General features: G+C 44.3%; 1 protein-coding gene across 1 annotated transcript in view; it reads right to left on the bottom strand.

Moving 5' to 3' along the window:
• tdrd7b (tudor domain containing 7 b) overlaps positions 1 to 22,311 on the bottom strand; it is a 41,360-nt gene extending 19,049 nt beyond the window's left edge. The window contains exons 1-4 of the mRNA XM_056300321.1: positions 22,211 to 22,311; positions 19,639 to 19,845; positions 19,219 to 19,363; positions 13,849 to 14,056 (exon numbers count right to left, since the gene is read on the bottom strand). Of these exons, the coding sequence (XP_056156296.1) occupies positions 13,849 to 14,056; positions 19,219 to 19,363; positions 19,639 to 19,845 (560 nt within the window). The 5' untranslated portion in view covers positions 22,211 to 22,311. The remainder of the gene's footprint in view (positions 1 to 13,848; positions 14,057 to 19,218; positions 19,364 to 19,638; positions 19,846 to 22,210) is intronic.
• Between the last annotated feature and the right edge of the window lie 1,963 nt (positions 22,312 to 24,274).

Here is a 24,274-nt window from a genome sequence, read left to right as displayed (position 1 = left end):
ATGGCTACAGACTGCCCAAAGGTAGATGCAGAGGGACACAGAGAGATGTGCTGATTCACTCTGTGTCGGTTTAGAAGTGTTAATCCAGCAGAGAATAGAAGGGGGATTAGCGAGGCTCTTGTCCCCCCAGCGCTGGGCTCGTGTCCGGTGCCAACACCCAGGCTTCCCACCCCGTGCCCCCATTGTGCTGAGGAAGGCCACCAGCAGACAGAGCGCCGAGAGAGTGACAGAGAAGGACAGAAGACTGATGTCAGTTGTTTTCATATGGGCTGACTATGACACAGAGCCACCAATGAATGCAACCGGGAGAGCACATTTAAAGTCAGAGGTTTCATCCTGATTACTTGCCAAAGCAACACAGTTTGTTAGATAGCTAGCAATGCATCTTCTTGGTCTGCAGAATGAATCAGGGCTACTGGAGAGTCTGTTTACCTTGCAAGGGAAAAAGATGAGTTGGCTCTAAAACCGGTGCAGATGATTCAAAGGGAGAGGTGGAAAGGAAATAGGAAAGAGAGAGATGAATTTGATGATTCAGGATGGATGAGGGATTTTTTTTTATACAAAAGAAAAGTGAACAGCAGATTAAAAAAAACATTTCAGCACACTTGCTGTATTATGTTTAACTGTTGCAGGGGGCACAAACAAGTGCTGGAATAAATGAGAGAGAAACAAGAGTAAATATACAGAGTAAATATACAACGCGATCTTAAACATTCTGTAGATTAAGAATAAGAGTCTGTGTGTGGATGGGAGGGTGGAAAGAGAAAAGAAAAACAGAAAAATGGGAGAAACAGGTAGATGACCAAGTGGGAGTAAAGAAAGAGAATGGGAAAGACAAGGGGACAGAGATAGATGCTCAAATGCAAAGATGGAGACAGGATAAACAAGAGAGCGAGTGATGAAGAAGGAAAGAGAGAGTGACAGAGACAGAGTGACAGAGAGAGAGAGACTTTGACCTTTAACCAGTCCTTTAATGGCCCAATTTTTCATTTACATTAAAAGAATTAACGCATATAATCCTGTACATATTGAACAACAAACCCCATACGCAGCAAAAACAAAGATACAGACCATCCCTTTTTCATAAATTAAGAACAAGTAATTGGTTTGCTACAGTGCACAGAACATCTCCATGTCCCCAAACAGAAACAGATTCTTCCAAGTTTGAAGTCATTTTGTAATATGTGAACTCAATTTTAAGTTGAGCAGCCACTAGACCCCTGAACATGAATGTAGCATCTGTGGAACCTGTGTCTTTCATTTTATTTCTTCTACTAAGCCAAATGCTCATTTTTATCTGACCTATCAGAAAGTCAACCAAGGTGACGCATCTGCACTGTGCTGCCGTGTACCTAGAACCAAAGAAAAACAGGCTGTCTTCCAAAACCTCTCACAAACCTCTGCATGACCGCTGCAGCACAGAGAAGAGGGCTCAATATGGGACAGCTGAGCCACAAGTGCTGTAGAATTTCTTCATCATTACAGAAAAAAAAACAGTGACTCCTTTCTCTATGAGCTATATGTGCCACATGTCTGTTTGTAGCCACAGCCCCATGTACCATCCTCTACTGTAGATCCGCAGTGCGTTTCTCTATGGGGGGGTTGTACAGGGACCTCCAGCTGCCTTTGCGAGATGAACTTGGTGTCAACACACCCAACCACCTCGACTCCTGTACACCTGTTAGTACACCGGTTAATGATGTTCAGTTGAGAACCTTTACAGTGACTGCATACAAAGTCTTTGATGTTCTTGAGAAGTCCTGTAGTTCTAGGGCTTTAAGACAGAAGGGCCCCGCTCACTTCCTCCTGCTCCTCCACTGCAGCACGGATGGACAAAGATGGAAAACCAGGCCGCATAACTGGCTGACCTTCCCCACACTCTGCTCCTAGTGCCTCTCTGAAGAAACCAGGAAGTGCACTGATCACTTCCTCCAACAACCTCTCCAATAGACGAAGAGATTTAAAACCAGTCTCAAAATGGTAGCCGTTTTCCATTGTTCTCCTGATCTGAGACACACTGTCTTAGTAAGTCCAGCTCTTGTGAGACATCTTCGTACACTAACGGAGCTGAGCATCCTGCAGTGTATCAGCGGGTTATAGAGCTGGGGTTCCTCCCCTACACTGCCATAGATCTAGGAGCAGTCTCGCTTGGTATTTAAAACTGTTCCCCAAGCTCAGAGGACAGCCTGATAGAAAGGTGTTGTAGTGAACTCCATGCCAGCTACTTCCATAAAGAACAAGTGCTTGTCCTAATTCAGGTTCATAATCCTATGAAGCAACACAGACGCTGTTTCACTCCAAAGCGGTTGTTTATGATATAATAGTCGCTGCATAGTCTGAAGGTAAAAAGCTGTGATACGACTGTAGAGGTCAGTCAGGCCCTGGCCACCTTCTAACACTGTAGGAACAATACAGCAGATTTAGTCCAGTGAAAGCCTCCCCAGAAGTTCACCAGCCTCTTTTGTATTTCTCTTATGAGTGTGTACGGAGGTTTTACAACTGTAAACCGGTGCCAGAACATCGAGGCAAATATTGGCTTCCCTTTATTGTTCCATTCCCAAGTAATAAACCCTCACACTTCGACAAATTGACTTTTGTGGAAGAAGCCTGTTTGTATAAGGCCAATTTCTGCTTAAGAATTTTAACATAATTTTCAACTCAATATGAAAACTATGACATCATAAGTGTATGCTGACAAACCAACCAAATTAGTGATATTCTCAGAAAAGGTTAGCCCTAAGAAACCCTGCCTGAGCTGAATTAAAAGAGGCTCAATGGCCAGGGAATACAGCATTTCAGATAAGGGACAACCCTATCTTATACCTCTCTGAACAGAGACAGGTCAGCTGAGTCCACCGCCTAAATTTAACACAACACTGGCTCCAGAATACAACAATTTGACCCATGAAATGTTTCTCCAAAACCAAAACCGTCAAGTGTTTTAAACGAGTAACAATGATCAACCCTATCAAAAGCCTTCTCTTGATCTTGTCTTGATGGAGAGAAGGCCAATCCCCATCTCCTGGAGCTTAGATATATCAATAATGTCCTGTATCAAAAACAGATTATCCTTGATTTTACCAAGAGGAACACAGTACATCTGGCTATAATGTACAACAGTATCCATATATTCTTTGAGTCTATTTGAAAGAGAGTTTGCAATTATTTCAGTAAGCCAAGTTCTCCCTTTTTGGGTAACTATGTTTGAACAGTCCTTCTACAACTCAAAGGGTAAAGTCCCAGAATCCAAACAGTCTTTAAATATTTCATGTAAGTATTGTCCAATTAGAGTCCAGAACATCTTGTAAAACCCCGAAGGAAGTCCAGAGGTTTTGCCACAGCTGAAGCTGCTGAACCGCTGCAGACATCTCATCAAAGGAGATGGGGGACTCCAGCGAGGCTAACTGTGTTTCACCCAGCTGAGGCAGTAACTCCAGTATCTCCCCCACACAATCAGAGTCATGGTTCTCTGCACCGAACAGGCCACTGCAGAAGTCTATGGCCAGGTTCCTAATCTCTGATGGATCAGTTGTTATTGCCCCATTTGGAAGCTTGAGATGCATTATCACATTATTTTTTCTAATTTTTCTCTCAAGTTTAAAGAAAAAAAAATTGGAACATCCATATCTTTGATGGTAGAGATTCGAGTTATGAATATAGCACCCTTTGCTTTCTCATGTAAAAACCTACCTAAAGCCTTCCTCCGACTCTTCCAGGTCCTGCTATTGCCATCATTCCCAATAATCACTTCATCTTCTAATATCTTAATTTCTTTCTCTAATTCTTCAAAGCAGATTTTCTCTACAGCTAATGTGTTTTATGTATTGCTGAGCTAAGTTTTCAAAATCTTTCTTTCTCAGCCTCCATTGACTACAGAAGTCAGAGAAGAACTGACAGAAAGCTTTATCATGTGTTAACTGTACATTGAAGTGCTAGTAGGGACAGCATTGAAATCGTACTAGTAAGGAAAAATCTGCCACGACTAAATGGTGATCTGAAAATCCAACAGGGGATACTGTGACTTAATTAACCTGTTGTTATATGTTTGATTTGGATAAATCCTATCCAACCTGGCTGCCCTCATACTACCCTCGACAGCTTTCACCCATGTGTACTGCCTACTTGCTGGGTTAAGTTTTCTCCAAACATCTGTGAGGTCATTTTCTGTGACCACACTGGACAGAAATGAAGCTGATGGTGGATGAGGCTCTCTTGAGATTTTGATTTTCAACTGTAGGATGTGTAGTGCAATTCCAGCCTCCTTCCACTACTATTACTGAGCTACTATTGAACTGTTTGTTTGTTTTCATTCAATTTGTTGAACTATCTCAAATGATCAGTTCCAGAATTACAAGCATACATATTTATGAAAACAAAAGGTATACATATGTCGGATTGTTGCCTGAATTACTTGGATTCTGCCCTGCTTCACTTCACATACCAAAACATTTGTTAGAATGAGGTGCTGTGAGAACAACTATACCTGCACTAAGGTTGGTACCATGGTTAAAAAAAAACTGGCCTGTCCAACTCATTCCCCACTCTACCTCATTGTCTATTGAGCTATGTGTCTCCTGTAAGAAGAGCACATCCGTTTTTAACTCTCCTCGGCTCAGCTACCATACCTTGCTTATTCCTGTCCCGTCTTCCATTTATATTTAAACTTCCTATCTGCAAATTTTCCATAAAAAAAGAAAGAAAAGGAAGGAAAAGAAGACAGTGAAACCTTTCCAAGAGGAAAACACCTTTTGTGCATCACCGACTTTTAATTTTGTGCATTTAAAGGAACATTTCCTTGCTTTTCTTTCCTAAGTTTAGTCAAAATCTTCTTTCGATGAAACCTCTTCTGTTTACTAAACTCTTCATATCCAGCTTTTTTCCACTCCCTATAACCGAGTTAACAAAACTGTCCACATTAGAGAAGAAATATGTTATTTCCACAGACTGTCTGCCATAAGTTTCATCAAGGAAATCATTAATCTCCTTTAATGAATGACTGCTGATCATCCTGTTACACAATATCAGTAAACTGTGATAGGCTATCACCCGCTAACATTTCCTCATCTTCATTTTCAATGTTTTCATAGTGTGAATCACCTATTGCTGAGACCTGACTCTCAGCCTCAGCTTTCTGACTGTCTCTCACTGGTTCTGTCTGTCCTCCTCATCTGTATACATCCATAGACTGCTTCAATATCACTTAGAATACTGTTATTGTCATTCTTGCTATCCTGCTCAGTAGTTTCATTTTTCTTTATACCAGGTTGCGAATCACCAGTTGCGGTATCTCCTGCTGCATGCTGCGCTGTTTGTGGGCTGCCGTTCTCAGCGGCGCCTCCGGGCTGTGGCTCGCCTGAACTACTGCCCACTGTGGGCTCCCTGTGCGGGCAGGACAAACATTTGTGGCCGACATCGCCACACTCAAAACATTTCATACTGCCAGAACTTGCATACACAGTGTGGAAACTGTTTTCATCTTTGACTTTAAATGACACTTCTAGATGTTGCGAAGAATCATTTAAATACATGCACGCCTGTCTCCGCAGGGAGTGAACATGCTGTAGTCTAGCGTCTTGACAACCCAGACGAATTGCTTTGAACCCACTAGCAAACTTTACGAATTGACTCGGTTCTCTTTCAAGGAGCTCGTTTGGGAAAAACAGAGGTACGCCTGACACTGTAAAACATGTCGATGGCACAAACAATGGCGAGACGGCTACAAACAGATTGTCTAGCACCAGACCTCTCTCAACCAACAGGTAGGGCTGTCACGATCATGAAATTTTAGTTGACGATTGATTGTCATACAAATAATTGCGATTAACAATTTAATTGTCTTTTTCTGATCATTTTATGCCACTATTATAGTATAAGCCTAATCATAGTTTAATAATACACAAATACCTTATGAAGAAGAAGAGCCATTTATTGGCATTGAACATTGGAACATATAAATAAAAATTCAACTTCTGTTTGACTTTGTAAACAAAAATCACACAGGGCAGATATGACATAAATAACAACTTAAATATATAAAGCCAATTCCTGAAATATACAAAGAAATGACTAAAAATGGAATATACCAATAATCAAAATAAACAATTTACTATGGCCAAAACAGGCCATATTCTTGTCAACCACAACCACAGCCAGTCATGCTTCTCACTGGTTAGGTAGATTCCGGGCAAGGAACACCAACATGTTGACCTCATCTGGCCTAAGGCAACATCACACTAGGGTCACAATGTTGCCAGCCGTACTGAACATTCTCTCAGAGGCAGTACTTGTGCACATGTACTTTCTTGCTAACTTGGCCACCAAAAGGAACCTTGCTTGGTTGTCGTTCCACCACATCAGAGGATCCGCCAAGAGATCCAGTGTCTCTTCCTGGTTAGCAATTTGGGTTCTTCTGTTCTGCAACAGGTCACACAGCCTCTTCTTGGGTGCAGGAGATGCAGATCCATCATCTTCTGCCACAGCTCTGTTACAGTCCCCACCTACGTCACTGTTGCTTCCTTCCTCTCTAATATCCACCATCGCTCTTAAAAGCTGGTCCTTAGAATCATCCACGACCACTGCATCCCCGATGTTGCCCCTATACCTTGGATTGAGGAGGGTGGCCTTTCTCAGGTGCTCTTGAAGTGCCGTTGCGCTGTACTTTTCCTCAAGAACACAGCACATTTTTTTCTTGATGTTTGCTGCGAGTGTGGTGTCCTTGGGGTCTGGGGATAAGAGTTCCTCCTTTAGAAGGTCTAGCATAGGCTTTGCAGAGGACACGGTCACATACCTTTCCCCTGATAGAACATCAGTAAACTGGTTTCAGTGCTGCATTGATGGATTCCAAGACAGCTGTATCCTGCCAGGTCAGGTTTAGCTGCCCATGTTTTCTGTCATCGATCAGGATGCGTCTTATGGCAGGGGGGGTTGTTCCAGCACTCTCGTTACCATTTTTGGCTTGATACCCCATCATGTACAGACATCCTGCAGGAAAGCTAACACATTTATTTAAGCTTTTGTTCAATATACCAACATTACATGACAATGACCTAACATTTATGGTTTCAATTTCAAAACATTTTCTACAGCATCTAATAGAGAGAAATCACTGCTCATGCCCTGATTTCAAGTGTAAATGATAAATAATGACCCCCCCCACACACACACACATATACACATTCACACCTACGGACAATTAAGTATGCCTGATTCACCTGACCTACATGTCTTTGGACTGTGGGAGGAAACCGTACCACCCGGAGGAAACCCATGTGATGGCTTGGCGGCCTGTCCAGAGTATCTCCCCGCCTGCCACCCCATGACTGCTGGGATAGGCTTCAGCATCCCTGCGACCCTGAGAGCAGGATAAGCGGTTTGGATAATGGATGGATGGATGATAAATAATGTAAAAGGTATGAATAAAAATGACTATGTTTACTAATTGACATATAAATGTTTTAAATAAATAAACGAATAACTCACCAGAATTAGACTGTGTTGGGGGAGATTGGCCTCAGTCTGTGCCTTTCTTAGGTCTCGTTTCTTTAACCAGCAGCAGTTGAAAGTGTTGACCAGGCTTCCACACAATCCCAAGGCGCAAGTTGTGCATTCCTTCTCACTTGCTATGGCATTTGTGACAGCTAAATGGAGATTATGGCCAAAGCAATTTAGCTATGGCCGCCGAGTTTGCCTATTGCAGCCACAATGTTACAACCGTTATCTGTGGTTATGGAGGATATTTTCTGCTCTTCTAATGCCCAATCTGCCAAAGTAGACTGAAGGCATTCTGCAAGTGTATCAGCTGTGTGGTTCTCTGGTGTATATCTTGTTTCTAAACACTACGACTGTAGAGTCCAGTCGTGGTGAGGTAATGTATTGTTAAGCTCATGTATGGGATCATATTTGAGCTTGACCACATGTCTGTGGTGGCTGAGTAAAAGTCGGTTTCTTTTAAATCCTTGAGAATGTTATCCTTCACTTGGTTGTATAAATTGGGGATTGCAGTTTTGGAGATGCACGTTTTTCCTGGTAATTCGTACAGCTTGTCAAATGTTTGCAGCATTTCTTTAAATGCTGGTTTTTCAACCGTATTGAACGGCTGCATTTCTGTGGCTATATACCGCGTTACACTGTCTGTTAACGTGCGCCATCTGGTACTGTCACGTTAGACACTCGTCCAGAAGCTTCAGGAACAGCCAATTGCCGGGATGGAAGTGCAGCGGTGGTTGGCTTTCCAAGTTCGGCGAATTGGGTGGGGTGGTGGATCCGTAGATGTTTTAAATGTGTGGTATTCGCGCTTTTGAGCGCCACTTTTTTTTTGCTGCAAATCCGACAAATCACCTCCTCCAAGTTATTGGGCTCTCCTTTTTCATTTGGCTTAAAATCAAAATCTGCCCACAGCGCTGCTGTGGTGTTTGGCTTTGCAACTACATCCATGATGTTAATGTCAATTGATGCTCATCGAAATGCAGTCGTCGAATATTAGAGAATAAGCGTCTCAAGATAAACAGTTTGTTGGCGATAATTCACCACCCAGTTGCCATTAAACCATCGCAGAAGGGGCGCAACAAGATGCCTTCATTAAGAGCGACAGTCAAACAAACGGTGGAAAACGACGTGGAAATAGTGATGGAAAGACGACATTTCTGTTAGTTTCATCCAGCTGTTTTTATACAAATGAATGGAAATGATTCTAACGATTATGCAAAATGATCGCGGCCAGGTCAAATAATCGCGATCAGGCGATTACGTAATAGTTGTGACAGCCCTACCAACAGGTGGACCAAACGCCCCTCTCGGACAAAAGCCGCCGCGGCTTTATTCATTTGAGAGCCATACATGTGATGTTCTCAACGGGAGCAGCGATAGTAGTAGTAGTAGTAGTAGAGATGTGTGATGGTCCTCATGGCCGACCTGTTGTCCTACAGCCAAGAGAACCTGTTCAGCAGTGTACCGCGAGTCAGCCATGACGCTAATCCGTATCTAATGTTGCGTTCACACCAAACGCGAAGCAGCGAGTTCGCGCGTATTCGCGCCGGGCGACGCGAATGACGCTAATAACGCCACGCGATGGCGCGATTCGCGCGAGTTGAAAAAAATGTATGAATGAAAAATATATACGTGAAATATATACATTTATTTTATTTTATTTTGTTTATTTTTTTTTGCGAGTTGAAAATATTATACTTGAACGAGAAATTCGCGTGACGCAGTTCGCGAAAGTCGTGAGAATTTCAACGCATCTCAACGTCCTCGCCTATTTTCCCGATGAGAATTCGCGGGTTCGATCCTGCGGCCGAAGTCGCGCGAGTAACGCGAATAAAAACAAATGATCCCGCGATCAAACTCGCGCACGTAAAGCGAGGCGGGAATCCGCGCCGCGTTTGTTGCGAACACGCAAGCGAGGCCATCCCTCACCAGGGGTGGGCGCCATTTTGTACACCACCAAACTCCGACCGGATACTCCAGCCAGGGGCGTAACCACGGGTGGGCCTGGCCTGTCACAGGCCCACCCATTTCAAGTCCAGGCCCACCCAACCACGCTGGCTTACAAGCACGTAGGCCGGCCCCTTTTACGTACGTAGAACTGCAAAATCTGAGCGCGCATACCATCACGCTCTGTATTTTTCACTGCTGCTAACTAGCCAATAGCCAATAGTTAGCCATAACTTATGGAATGGCGAAACAAAGTTCAATCTTCCGCTTTTTTAAAAAGCCACGGATGGAGGAGGAGGAAAGCACACCTGCTCCAGCACCGACTGAGCCGCCCAATGAGAGTGAGATACCGCCGGAGAGAACGACAGAGGAGGCTACAGCTTCTCCGTTGCAGGCAGCTTCTCCTCCCCCCTCTGACGACGGTGAGACGATTCCCTTGACCATGCCACCGTCAGATTTGTCTGCTGTGGATGAGCCACCCACGCAGCCTAAATTAGTGTTCCCCGCAACCAACATTTCAGGAAAATTACGTTCTTTTTCCCATAAGTGGTATGAAGAATTTAAGTGGCTTGAATACAGCTCAGCAAGGAACGCTGTTTTCTGTAAGATGTGTAGGCATTTCCCCGAGCCCCATATGGAAAACACGTTTTTTCGAAGCGGGTTTGTAGGTTGGAAGCACCTCCGCCAGGCATGCTCGAAACTTCAGGCTAGCAAACCCCATTGTATTGCACTTGGTAAATTTGAGGGTTACAGAGCAAGCCTGCAAGGTCGGGGGACTGTTCTAGACCAACTAAACTCTGAGGCAATGGACCGCTCATTTGTGGAAAGAAATCGTGATCACTTAAAGGTGGTTCTGGACATTGTTATGTTCTGTGCAAAACAAGAACTGTCATTACGTGGACACAAAGAAAGCGAGGAAGCAGAAGCACTAAACAAGGGACATTTTTTAGAATTGTTTAAATTCATTTCCAAATACGACCCAGAAATTCAAAGTCGCCTTCAACAAATGCCTAAAAATGCAACGCTCATGAGTGCAAAAATTCAGAGGGAATTGCTGGAATCTGCTGCCTCATTACTGTTGCGCAAGATAAAAGCAGAGCTGCGTGAATCACCCGCCACCTACCATGCCATATTAGCGGACGAATATAAGGATATGTCAAAGCGTGAACTGGTCGCTGTGTGTATTAGGTACATTCATGCAGGGACAATAAAAGAAAGAGCAATTGGATTTGTAGACACTGGTGATATGAGTGCAAACGCGATATCTGAGAAGATTTTAGAAGTGCTGCAACCACCGGAGCTTGATCCCTCTCTGTGCGTGGGTTAAGCTTTGACGGGGCTTCCGTAATGTCAGGGAACAGAGGGGGGGGTGCATGTTGTTTTAAAACGCACTTTTCCAGACGCGGTATACGTCCACTGTAATTCCCACCGTCTTAATTTAGTTCTTTGCACCGCATGGAAAGTGTCGGGACACGTCAGCACTTTTTTCGAGACACTGAACTCTCTATACAGTTTCATGACAGGTGCGCACAGACACGCTAAACTCCTCGAAATACAGAAAGAGCTTCATCCTAACAGGCGATGCCTGGAGTTAGAGCGCTCAACAGACACCAGGTGGCGCTCGGAGTCAGGATCAGTGAGCAAGGTTTTGGTGTTACTTGACGTTATCTTGGAAACGCTAGCACAATTTTCCGAAACTAGTGGTCACACTAAAGTTGAAGCCGAATCACTTTTGCAACAAATTCAGACGAAGAAATGTTTGTTTTTGCTGGTTACATTCGGGAAATTATTCGAGAGCAGCGATTTTGCAACAAAAGGTTTACAGAGTGGCTCATTGACTGTCACTGACTGCATAGATCTAATTCAAGGCCTCAAAGACAGTTTTGCACAGTTTAGAGATAATTCACAAGGTGATTTCAACAAAGTGTTAAAACTAACAGAGGAACTGATGGAAAAGAATGACGTCTCCAGCTGGGATGTCACCGGCGCTCGGGCGAGAAAGCTGCCCGCGAGATTCAATGAGTCGGTGGTTACCACTAGTTTGGGCAAAGCTACAAACGTGAGGAACAACGCTGACCTGAAGCAGCTATGGATTAACATTCTGGACAGGCAGATTACTGAGCTGGACAGTCGCTTTCAGCAAGATCAGTATGGCATCATGCGAGCAGCCGCTGCTTGTTTACCAGGATCAGTTACGTTTGCCCAGAAAGAATCATTGCAGCATTCGTGTGATCATTACCGGATATCTATCGAGGACGCGGAATGGACCGTTTTCATTCAGGCACTGCGTCGTAAAGTGGAGAGGGGTCAGTGTTACCCATCCCTCATTGAAGTGCTGGACAGCTGCAACTCTGACGTTTTCCCAAACATTAACAGACTGTTAAGGGCAATGATCACCATTCCCCTGACTTCATGTACTGTTGAAAGACTCTTCTCCACACCAGGCCATATCAAAACATGTCCAAGATCTTCCATGCTAACTGCACGCCTCAACAATCTATCCCTGTTGTCCTTTGAAAGGGAACTTACTGACTCTTTGGACTATGATGAAATAATTTCGATCTTCAACGCTCGCCCTCGGCGTCTACACATTGTACTGTAAAACATGTACTATAGGCCTATAGCTTACATGTTGTATCATGATCTTTTAGACTGAGTCGGGCTGTTTTCCTCAGTGATGTTTAAATGGTTGTGTAGAGCCTGGCGAGAATGACTGGCGTGGTATTTGTTTAAGTGGGTTTTTATTAAAGTTTTAGTATGTTTCTTGGTCACGTACTAAAAACCTGTGTTATGTGTTTACTGCTGTAATGTGTTCGAATTTGCGTCTTGTTTGAAGGATTATTGCTGGAAAATTTTGGCCCACCCATTTTCACTCAGGCCCACCTAAAAAAATACTCCTGGTTATGCCACTGACTCCAGCCACTTTCCAACAACCAGCAACGACGTAAAAGTAAACTCTTCTTACCATACCATACAGTAAAGTGAAAAGCAGTAGAAAAAATAACAATTTCAAAAAACACTCGAGCTCACTCGACACCCTCACTTACTCAACCTCCCAGCATGCAATGCACAGAGAGCGAGAGAGAGAGGGGGGGAGGAGAGAGAGGGGGGGGGCGCTTCAGGAAAGCCAATGAATGAATAGGGAGGCTGAAGGCCCTCAGAATTCAACCACTGTTCCGGCAGTCTCCCATTCACCACCAACCTATTCTGATTCAGCTCAGACTGCAAGAGGGAAGACAGGGACCGAGAACTCAGAGTAGGAAAATGAAGCTGGAGAAAGAAAGAAATAAAGAATGATAAATTGGCAGAAGAAAAGACAGGAATTAAGAACAACAAAAAAAGTAAGTGAGACAGAGAGAAAGGACAGGAAAAAAAGAAGAAGAAAAAACGGAAACAGAACAAAAATAATGAGTAAAGAAAAACAAAAAGCAGACCTGTACACACACACACACACACACACACACACACACACACACACACACACACACACACACACACACACACACACACACATACAGTCACATATGCACATGCAAATCTCTCTCTCTCTCTCTCTCTCTCTCTCTCTCTCTCTCTCTCTCTCTCTCTCTCTCTCTCTCTCTCTCTCTCTCTCTCTCTCTCTCTCTCTCTCTCACACACACACACACACACACACACAACCAGGTCTTCAGAGGAAGGGTTTATATGGTAAAATGGATGCAGTGACTTAGCAGCAAAGGTTTTAACAATATAGCTGCTGTCGTTTAATCCCCAAAGATGCCGGGGCAGACACCACCAATATTAGTTTCAAGTGGCTTGAGAAAACCTCATAACGGTCTATGATTTACTGGTTATGGCACAATGCCATGAGTGGGCAATAGTTATAACACTATTTCAGTAATAATTTCTTCTTTAGTATGGGTTTTGGAATATAGCATAATAAAATGTGGGTTGTTTGTAACTTGCTTGCAGGTTGGCTAAATAAAAGCAAACAATGTGAAAATAGGAATCCAATATTCTGTCTTGTATCTAAGTTTCTTTGCAAACTAAATCAGTTACAAGCAAGTCAGACTGTGTGGATTCAAAGGGAATTTTCTTAAATATACTGTATATCTGTATATCATACATATTTTTGCTTTGGTATAGTTAAGTGTACTTAGGTTCTTTAACTAATTCACTTTAATTGCATGATGTGCAGAATGAAGCTGACAAGGTAAAAAAACAATATGAGCATCTAAACAAGTTGACCTGCAAACACAAATTTAACCTCCAGCCCTGCAGTAAACAGTACAGAATGATAAACACCTGTGAATTAAAGTGCAGCGACAAGATCTGTGCAAGCCCCGTCTACCATGGACCCCAACATGAACCACTCAAAAGCACAATCTGATCCAAAGTCAAGTGATGGAATAACTTTTTTCTATCTCTGCTACTCACTTCTCTGTGGGCGTGTGCGATTTCTTAGTGGATGTGTTCTGATTGGATGCCTTGTTTGGATGGGTCCCAGCCTTGCCTTCTGATTGGCCGTCCCTCACGTCCCTCGTCTGTCTGAAGTCTCCATGGCCTGCTCCCCTTCCGCCACCCCCTCCTCTCCCTCCACCTCGCCCACGGTGGTCGGGCTGCCTTAGAGAGGTTTGAGGTTTGGCTGTGTGAAGACAGAGAGCGATAGAGAGGAATAGAGAGAGATAAAGAGAAAGAGAGAAAGAATGAGTGAGTAAGAAAGAACGAGACAGAGATAGAACAACACACATGCACAGCCCACATATGCTCTAATTCTATTCATAGCTAAATGCTAATTTTTTTGGTTCACTTTTAACTTCCCCTAATTATAATGCACCGTATTCCACTTTTATGCACAAAATGTGCCGTACAAAGTTTTAATTGTTTGATCGAACAATGGAGGGATGCAAAATTATGGAATAAATAAACACAAATCTGCAAAGTGTACATGGCAAGACTTAAGATACAAACTAGTAGGCCTACACATACTCACACACAAACACACACACACACGCATAGAGATGATTGCAACTGGCCAGCCAATGTTCCCTCTTTGTTTGCAATCTGCCTTGTCCAAAAGTGACCTGTACTGAATCCCTGACCGGAAATTCCAAGTGTGACTGTTTGTTTGTCCATGGACAAGAGTACATTCATCATCCTGGGTCCGTATGTTTGTTCATGTGTCACATGCGTCATGTGCAGTTGTACACGCAGTGCTGACAATGGGCAGCATGTCTGTGCCATAAAAGCTGCATAGTCACAAGTCAAGTGTGTATTAAAGGCGTGGTTGTTATGCTGACTAACAGGAGAGCTCTCATTAGACAGACAGCCAACAGCACAAACAATGTGCTGTCACTTTAAGATGACATCATCCACAGAATCCAAAATCTATAGCGGTGGCTGTGGAAAATATCCCCCAACCCAATTCTGCATTTGTGATGTGGGATTTTCTAAATCATTGCTCTTTAGAGAAGGATAAAAATTGCTTTTTGTAGGCATGGTTTACACCTTTGGTAACCATAGATGTCCCATTTTTTATTTTTTATTTCTTGCATTCAAACCCTGCTTCTGTCCCTGCGTGTGCATGGTGGAAAGTTCCAAACCAGTCATTGTTGCGGTGGAGCAGCAGTGCATCCAAGTATATAAAAAATGGGACTTTAAAAACGGGGTTGTCTGGTTATCGTAATTGTCTGACCCAGTCATGCAGCTCTCCGAGAAGACAGCACAACACCGACGGGCCGTTAATTAAATATCACATTGGTACAGTCTCACCGGCTTCAGACTGACTGTCTGAGTTACTGACCCCATTCATGGCACCATCCTGGGCTAATGAAACACACCAGGCTCGGAGATCAGGGGATAATTTGTGATGAGATTACAGTAATCTGATTATATATACTAATTGTAACCCATTATAGTTACTCTGCAAAGCAGCAGTGTTGCTCAGCTCATACACACACTTTTATACACATGCACACATGTATGCTCATGTTCCACCTCATGTTATGTGCACACACACACACACCCCCCCCACACACACACACATACATAAAACATGCAGTCACACTCAGGCATTCACATAGTTTGGCTGACATGACATCATATATCTGAAATGTGACATCACCACAGAGCTTCCTTATTTGAATCCCTGAGTCATACCAGCTCCCACTCTCCTCCAACCTCCTCTCTCTCTCTCTCACCCCATCATTTGTCTTTCCTAGAATAATCTGGTACTTTCCATCCGATACTGCTCTCATCATCTCTCCTCTTCTCTCCTCCACATCCTCTCTCTTTCAACCGGCTCTCTCCGCAGAAAACAGTTCACTGTTTGCTGTGACAAAGCAAAGCCAGCAGCTACATTCACCCCTGTTTTCAAACTAATCAATAGTCATTCTTTTTCTCTCCATTGCCCCCCCCCCTTAAATCTCTGGCAGTCTCATTCTGCGTCTGTCCCTTTCCTTTGGCTTTATGTGCTCTTAACCCCAATGAATTGACCCTTTTCCCGAACTAAACAGCCCTCGCTAACTTACTACAGTGCACCACAGGATGCGCCCCCATCTCTCCCTCATCTCCCAAAGGCTCTGCCGCACCATCTAGGGTTAACCAAGTCGACATCCACTGACACACAGGCAGCAAGTGGACGCCTACATCCGCTGACACACTAAAAACACACGCATATACAAAGCAGACCCAAGAACAGGCAGGCACAAGTGTGGACAGACACACATACTATATTTGCCATGGCACAGTGAGCATGCTCACACACACTACACACAAACACATGCGCGCACACACACACACACACACACACACACACTCAGAGCAGACGCAACGTCATCTCACCAGCGTAGAAGCAGAGTCACCGGTTTGTCTCTCTCTCTCTCTGAATATCAATATTGTGCAGCCGGCAGAGGAAAAGATTAGAAGAGAGAGAGTGAAAAAGAAAAGAGAGAAAGACACAGAGAGAGAGAGAGGGAGAGAGAGAGAGAGAGAGGATGACAGAGATAGAGCGGGAGAGAGAGAGGTTGCGTTGGTATGTGAATCAGCTGCTCTCCGCGTGCAGCTGAATCTTGGCTGCTTTGAGACAGTGTTAGTCTAAAGTCTCCACACCTCTATGGTCCTCTCTCTCTCTCTCTCTCTCTCCCTCCCTCCCTCCCTCTCTCTCTCTCTCTTGCCTTCCCTCTCTTCTGGCTTCTCCCTCCCACTGTTCCCCATTTTCTTTCCCCTCCCTCTTCAGCCCCCCCTTTTTCTCCAACCGCCCCCTGTTCTCTGTCTCTGTTACCCCGTCTTCTCTCTCTTAACAAAATCACTCTTGCTTTTCAATGAAATTCAAATCCCCTCCTTTCATGTCTGACGACCCTCTCCTCACTTCCTCTCTGCCTCTGCTGTTGCTCTCCTCCGCCTCGCCTTCCTCTCCTCCTACACACCACCACCACTGCTCTCTCTCTCTCTCTCTCTCTCTCTCTCTCTCTCTCTCTCTCTCTCTCTCTCTCTCTCTCTCTCTCTCTCTCTCTCTCTCAGAATACAGATGTCCCCTTTCTGCAGCATCACAGTCTGGTGGGGGGTGTATGCACTGCAAATGGTGCTACACAGTGTACACCAGACATCAGTGTGTGAGTGTGTGTGTGTGTGTGTGTGTGTGTGTGTGTGTGTGTGTGTGTGTGTGTGTGTGTGTGTGTGTGTGTGTGTGTGTGTGTGTGTGTGTGTGTTTCTATGACATGCATCCAGCTGTTCCCTTTTGTAAGGGTTAGGGGAACTGCAGATCCCCTACAGCATGACAAGCAAAATGGGACAGTCATTCATCTACTACCTGCTACACCCTTGTCAGAAACTGAGTAAGACTTTTCACAGACGTTGTTTGACTTTTTACTTCATGCCTGCCGCACCACGGGCTGCACTGAGGAGGCAACCCAAAGAGAAAGTCTGAAAAGTTAAAACTGTGTTCTGTGTGCAGCCGACATTATTCATAATGATGCAAAGTCAAAATGTAGCTCCTGAAGGGGAGGCAGGGAAGGTAGCAAAGACAAAAGTGTTCAAGGCTATGTACTAAAAGGGATGTAATATCAACCTCGAGGGCAGCAAAAGGAAACAACGGCACAAAGGAAGGTCAATGGGCACTTTGTGTGACACAGTATACCTGTGCAGGCCAAGGACCTCGCTTACGTTGCTCAGTTATTTGTCTGTCCTACAGTCATCAGGTGTGTTTTGGGAGCTGCAAACTTAGCCGCAGGCCAGCAGTCTTTTATGAGAACTTGCTGTGCTATTATTCCAATTCTTAACAACACACAAAGGTTGATCAAGCACTTGAAATGTGGAGCTGTTCAATATAATCAAGCTTTTCAATTTCTGTGTTGACTTAGTTGTGTGAATAATTTAAAGAATGATTTTTGAGCATATCAGCCCTAGCTAAATGTTCTGGATGTGCTTTGATATACATTGCTCAAGTTATCTAAACTCCATATGCAGTGTTTATACCGTTATTTTTGTAATTACAATGGCAATCCAAATCCTGGTGGACTCGTTAGAAACTACAGAGAGACCTCGGAGTACATTTAGTCTTACATAGCGACCCACTGTGCCACAGAATAGAGCATGAAGCAATTGTGTAGAAAGTAAGTATAAACTGTGTGTATAATTTCATAGGGCTGATTGTGTTTTATCATTGGACATTTATGAAAGGGACATTCTGCTGTATTACATTAGAGTTCGAGTGTACTATTTGCAATTAAAAAAAAAAGTCTTGTAGTCTTCTCATGTATATGTTGTAATGATAAGTCAATGCCTCTCTGTGTATTTCATGAGTGCATGAGCTTTCATTCTCCCTAAAAGAAACCGAAGCATTATGGCATATGATACCTCTGGCCCTGTATAGCTATCAGTGAAAGCGCAAAGCCATTAGCATTGCTGGCATTAGGGGTTTATTTCTCATTTGGGCCATGGGCCACCCATGCTAGAAATGCATGCAACTGTAGCACTGTGAGGAATATTGGATTAGGACATCGCCCACGTGGCTGTTTTGTGTCACTGGGTTTTGTGGAAAAATAAAAGTCAATATTAGCTTATTGGTGCATTAGCTAGTGCTCATTTGGCCACAAACGATACCGCACAGGATTCAGGTTCCAAGCCATAAAGAAACAAACCACAGTGGAATGGAAAAAGAAACATCACTTCTGTTCTGCTATTCTGTTACACTTTTAAGGACATTGCAATATAAAAATAAGTATGAGACAGTGTGCAGAAGTTTTGTCACTTGCTTTTTTAACTTAAAAAAAAAATTCCCCCTTTTTCTCCCCAGTTGTACTCGTCCAATTACCCCACTCTTCCGAGCCACTGCTCCACCCCCTCTGCCAATCCGGGGAGGGCTGCAGACTACCACATGCCTCCTCCGATACATGTGGAGTCACCAGCCGCTTCTTTTCACCTGACAGTGAGGAGTTTCACCAGGGGAACGTAGTGTGTCGGAGGATCACACTATTCCCCCCAGTCCCCCCCTCCCCCCAAACAGGTACCCCGACCGACCAGAGGAGGTGCTAGTGCACCAACGAGAACACATATCCACATCCGGCTTTCCACCCGCAGACACGGCCAATTGTGTTTGTAGGGACACCCGACCAAGTCAGAGGTAACACAGGGATTCAAGTCAAAGATCCTTGTGTTGGTAGGCAACGGAATAGACTGCTACACTACCCGGACGCCCCAGCTTTTTTAACTATTTGATCATCTCCTATGCACCTGGCACTAATAATACTCAGGTGTCAAACAACGTATCAAACGTCTCAAGAAATTATGGTTTCATTTAAGCCTTACCATTGAGGACGAGTGGTGCAGCCGGTTTGACCCTCATTTGGGTGTTGACAAGATGGGGTCGGCCCGTCTTCTTGGAGCTGCGCTGACGGGCCACCACCTTGGCTACATGAGCTGCCTCATTGGCCACTGAAGCAAAATAAACCGTCTGTAAAGAAGACAGGGTTCAGGGTGGAGAAGGAAAGAGAAAAGGTGGGAGAAAAAAGGAGGATGAGAGGGAGAAAGAAGTGGAAGGTGACACGAGAGAGTAAGAGGAGCAGAAGAGAGAGCTGGAAGCAGATGCTGACAATGAGGTGAATCACACTGCATATTTGAGGGTGTAAAACTTGAGACTAAATGTGTGTGTACCGTCAATTTTCATACGTGCAATTCTATGTCATGACATCGCACTAATGAATACAGATCAAGCCAACCCCCCCCCACCTCTCCAGAGCGGTTGCGCTCCATGCGGACAACTGAGGGCATGCTGGCCAGCAGTGCATCCAGTTGGTTGTGTCCCATCTGTTTGTTTGGTATCTGCTCCCCTGTCAGTTCCTTGTACTCTGTCTGCAGGCGGGACAATGACACTCCACCCTTGTTGGCCTGGAGGATGGCTCGAAGCATCTTCTTCACCAGCTCAGCATCAGCCATCTACAACAACAAAAAATAGAAAAGAAGAGGAAAGAATATAGCATAAACAATAAACAAAATAAATAACAGATTCATGCACCGGCAGATAAGGATATCTAAAAGCAGCATTACCAGCTCCGACCGTCTAATTAGTAAACACACACAAAAATAAACTAATATTCGTAGTCATTCTAATATAGTCATTTGCATTAATTTACCAAATGATGTCTCCTCCTCTTGACTGCATGCCTATGTAAGCTGCAGTTGCTCTAAATTTTGAGAAGAGTTTGTGCACCGCCCACAATTATCACTTTAGTCACCTCATTCAACATTTTCTGCAAGTGCCAATGCTGCCTATACATGCAGTCAGTGCTCGTGGTAGGTCCGTATGTGACTTCAGCTGATGATAACACAACCCCTTTCAAATGTTGCTGACAGTACGTGCTTGCTTCTCAGTTCATGGCAGTGGCCTAGCGCCGGATTAAATTTACCCCGCGGATCAAATCAATGACTTGTTAGGCAGGTTTCTATTCCAAACCCTGATCAGATTTCCACATTAAACACAAATGTCAACTCAGTGAATTTCCCTCAGGCTCCAGTCCTTTTCTTCAATGCAAGCCTGGGGGTGGGGGTGGAGGGGGGGCACTGTGAATTGGGCGTTGGGGACCTTTTTGTGGCTGTTGTTTTATTTTAGGAGACAGAGCAATTAAGTAAGTCCTTATTTTTGCATAATTTCTTTATTTTTTGGCACCGCTGTCTTTTCTCCCTTTCAAATGAGCAAATAAAAAGTTTATTTTCAATCAATTATTGCACTGATATTTACTTTCATGATTTTTAAGGGGTCTAAAATAATAGCAAGTTAATTCACTTGTCTCTTCTTTGTTTTTGATTAACTGGTTGATTGATTGCTTGATTTATTTATTTCTGACATTTAAGACAACAGTAATTAAGACAAAACAAACACACGTTATAAATAAGAATACAATCTGTTTTGTCTTTTTGTCTGTGGCACCGTGGCGCAGTGGGTAGCATGACCGCCTCACAGTAAGAAGGTTCTGGGTTCGAGCCTCGGGGTAGTCCAACCTTGGGGTTCATCCCGGGTCGTCCTCTGTGTGGAGTTTGCATGTTGTCTCTGTGGGTTTTCTCCCACAGTCCAAAGACATGCAGGTCAGGCCAGTCAGCCATACTAAATTGTCCCTAGGTGTGTGTGATGGTCTGGCAGCCTGTCCAGGGTGTCTCCCCGCCTGCTGCCCAGTGACTGCTGGGATAGGCTCCAGAATCCCTGAGAGCAGGATAAGCGGTTGGGATAATGGATGGATGTTTTCTTTTACTTCTGTTGTGTGGTTAAACTAGTCCTGTCTATTTCTCCATGCAAGGCATCTTTTCGGGTCTGTTGTTGACAGCCAGTTACATTCCCAACTCTAGATGGAAAGCACACGGTTTCGTTTACTGCAAAGTCAAAGACTAACACTTTCGCAGTGCCATTACGCCCCACAGAGAAATATGCAACACGCATTTGCAATAAATGGCAGCAGTCATCCGTTTGATTTGTTTTGTTTTGTTTGTGTGTGTGTGTGTGTGTGTGTGTGTGTGTGTGTGTGTGTGTGTGTGTGTGTGTGTGTGTGTGTGTGTGTGTGTGTGTGTGTGTGTGTGTGTGTGTGTGTGTGTGTGCCATACATCATACAAATCAACAAAGACTCAGCAGGACCGGAGAGACAGTTCTGGACTGGGGGAAAACAAAAGGAGGGACACACCCTCAGCAACTTAAGTTTCAGCTTTCATTTTCGCGCTAAGTTCGGCAGCACTCTTTCTCTTCGTCATCTTTCAGTTGTTAGTAAATAGCCTTCATAAGTATCGTCAATAGCCGACTAAAACTTAGCGAAATGTTATTTGGTCCCACGATGACTTCGCACACACAGACACACGCGCGCGCGCGCACACACAGACTCAGGAATGCACGGACAGTGGATGGGACCGGGGAAGTAGTGACGTAATGCGTCACGCTTGGACCCCCACACCCTCCATCTAACCTGAAGAGTTATGATGAAGTTGAAGTTCTTCGTTTGTGAAAAACCAACTAACTTTCGATTACCTAAAAAAACCAAAACCAAAACAAAACAAAACAAACACATGCGGGCTCTTTAAGCCGCGGACAGACCCGGCGCCGTATCCTATCAGGTCGAGTTCCGTAGTCCGGTTACCGGCCGGGACAGCGTAGTTTTTACACAGCGTTATCCCGAGTGGTCGGTAACTGTATAAGAGGAAATAAACAAACAAGGGCCGGCCCAACTTTGACGAAATCTATTCGGGTGAGATTCGATTCATGTGAATAGTTAGAAATTAAACAAAAAACAAAAAAACAAAAAAAACAAAAAAAAACGTGTACCTTGCTCAATACAGACGGGTCGGTGAATTCGAGACCTGTTGTCTGTCTGCCACGTTCAGCCGCTGTCAGTCTGTCGCCCCGGCTGTCGCCCCGGCTGTCACCCGGCCGGTAGCCGGAGCGTCTCATTCCGTCATCTGATTGGTCGGCTATGCCCGGGCTGCCCCCTCTAACTCCGCCCCCTGCCCCTTCAGCTGACTAATTACACGTCAGTACGCAGGCGCGACAACGTTACACTTTTGAGTATTCTGCAATAAACGAAAGAGAAACTGTGCTTTACCTCTGTGGAGAATGAGATAGCGTCCCCGTATTACAAAGAGCTGAGCAAATTACGTTTTTGACGAAGCGACCATTTTACTATCAACCTGTTGTTATTGTTGTATTACAGAGACATAATAACCAAAGGCTGGCCACTTGAATTGGTTAGATTTTTGCTTTTTTTTTTTACATGTACCGGAGGCAAATTTTCTCATTCACATGTTAAAATAAAAATCTACAAAGCTGCGCTAAAATTTGCCATCTTTTCAATCTACCTGAAACTACAGAAGACCTGTGCCTAGATGCCGGCTCAACAACATAAAAAAAAACTACTCCCAAAAATATTTCTGTAACTTAGATAGAAAACCTATCTTGGCTACTATTAATCAAATAGAAGAATGCAGGTCAACTAAAATGTTCTGTTAAAAGCAGCATTAGAGGTGCAAACTACACGGTCGTGAAAACTGATGAAGAGCAGGGATTTTAAAACCGCTGTGGAATAGAATGGCTTTTTTTTAATGGGAGGATGCACAATAAGAGTGCACAATTTACAGTCTGGATGATGTCTTGTACATCAGCTGTCCTGACTTACTGCCAAGCCCCACCCACATTCCTCACATATTTCTGCACTGCCCTCCTTCCTGTGCCCGAGAATCAGATGGTTCAATAATCAGGAGGGTGGAGAGAGAGAGAGAGAGAGAGAGAGAGAGAGAGAGAGAGAGAGAGAGAGAGAGAGAGAGAGAGAGAGAGAGAGAGAGAGAGAGAGAGAAAGAAATCGAAATCTAAACATCTGTACATTACCAGGCGTGTCACCCTCATCCCATCGAATCCTCTTCCCTTCACCTCTCTTTTTAGGCTGAATAATAAGAAAATTAGTGCGGGCTGCTCACTCTATCCTGCAAACAAAAAGATTAATGAAGTTTAAAGGAGTGAAACCTCACTTGATACATCCCAAAATCCATTGGACTGTGGGAGGAAACCGGAGCACCCGGAGGAAACCCACGTGTAATGTCCGTAGACGCCTTGTCTTACTGACATAAGAATGATTCAAGAACGAGCCGACTTCGTAGGTTCTTAACTGTGTAGCTTTTACTAGCGTTCATCCGACATACAACCTTCATAACATGCGCTTCTCACTTCCTGTATACGTCACACGCACTGCACGTACACCCGTGAGTAGGTCAAGTTAAACACGTGACCTTTCATTCATTACATCTCCCCCTCTAAGATTATTTTCTAAACATTTCTCTGAACATTTACTGCCAACAATTTTAACCTGTATATCACCCCCCTTTTCACAAAAAAATAAAAAATCTCCCACAGTACACAAGTCCATACGCCTCACAAATCCAGCCGGATTGCAGGCTTGCTCACCCTGCCAGAGCGAGTAACATATGGTGTGGAAGTTGGCATTTCTGCTGCTCGGGACTCATCCGTGTTTCCACTCTCCCCTGGAGTGACATGGTCAGGATCCCTGCTGACAAAGGTGAGTGTTTTAGGTGTGGCCAACAGGTGGCGCCTGTTCCTTCTGTAATGTTCACCTTGAGCTGTCTCCACTATGTAGGATCTGGGAGTGGAGCTCTGACTGTGAACAACTGCTGGCATTGTCCATGTTTTCTGTCCATCAGGTTTGGTGAGTACTGCGTCACCCGAGTTCAGTGGGCGCAGTGTCCGCACGCCGTTCCTGCGGTTGTAGTAGAAAGCCTGCCTCGATTTGGCTGCGGCGTCAGCGGTTTTGATCAGTTCCTCTTTAGGCCAGGCCGGTTTCAGGTTATGCTGCAATGTGGGTAAGGTGGTTCTGAGTCTCCT

This window comes from Lampris incognitus, chromosome 20 (assembly GCF_029633865.1).
Source record: "Lampris incognitus isolate fLamInc1 chromosome 20, fLamInc1.hap2, whole genome shotgun sequence".
Classification (NCBI taxonomy): domain Eukaryota; kingdom Metazoa; phylum Chordata; class Actinopteri; order Lampriformes; family Lampridae; genus Lampris; species Lampris incognitus.
Note: the sequence above shows the minus strand (reverse complement) of the source record. Positions and strands in the feature narration are given on the sequence as shown.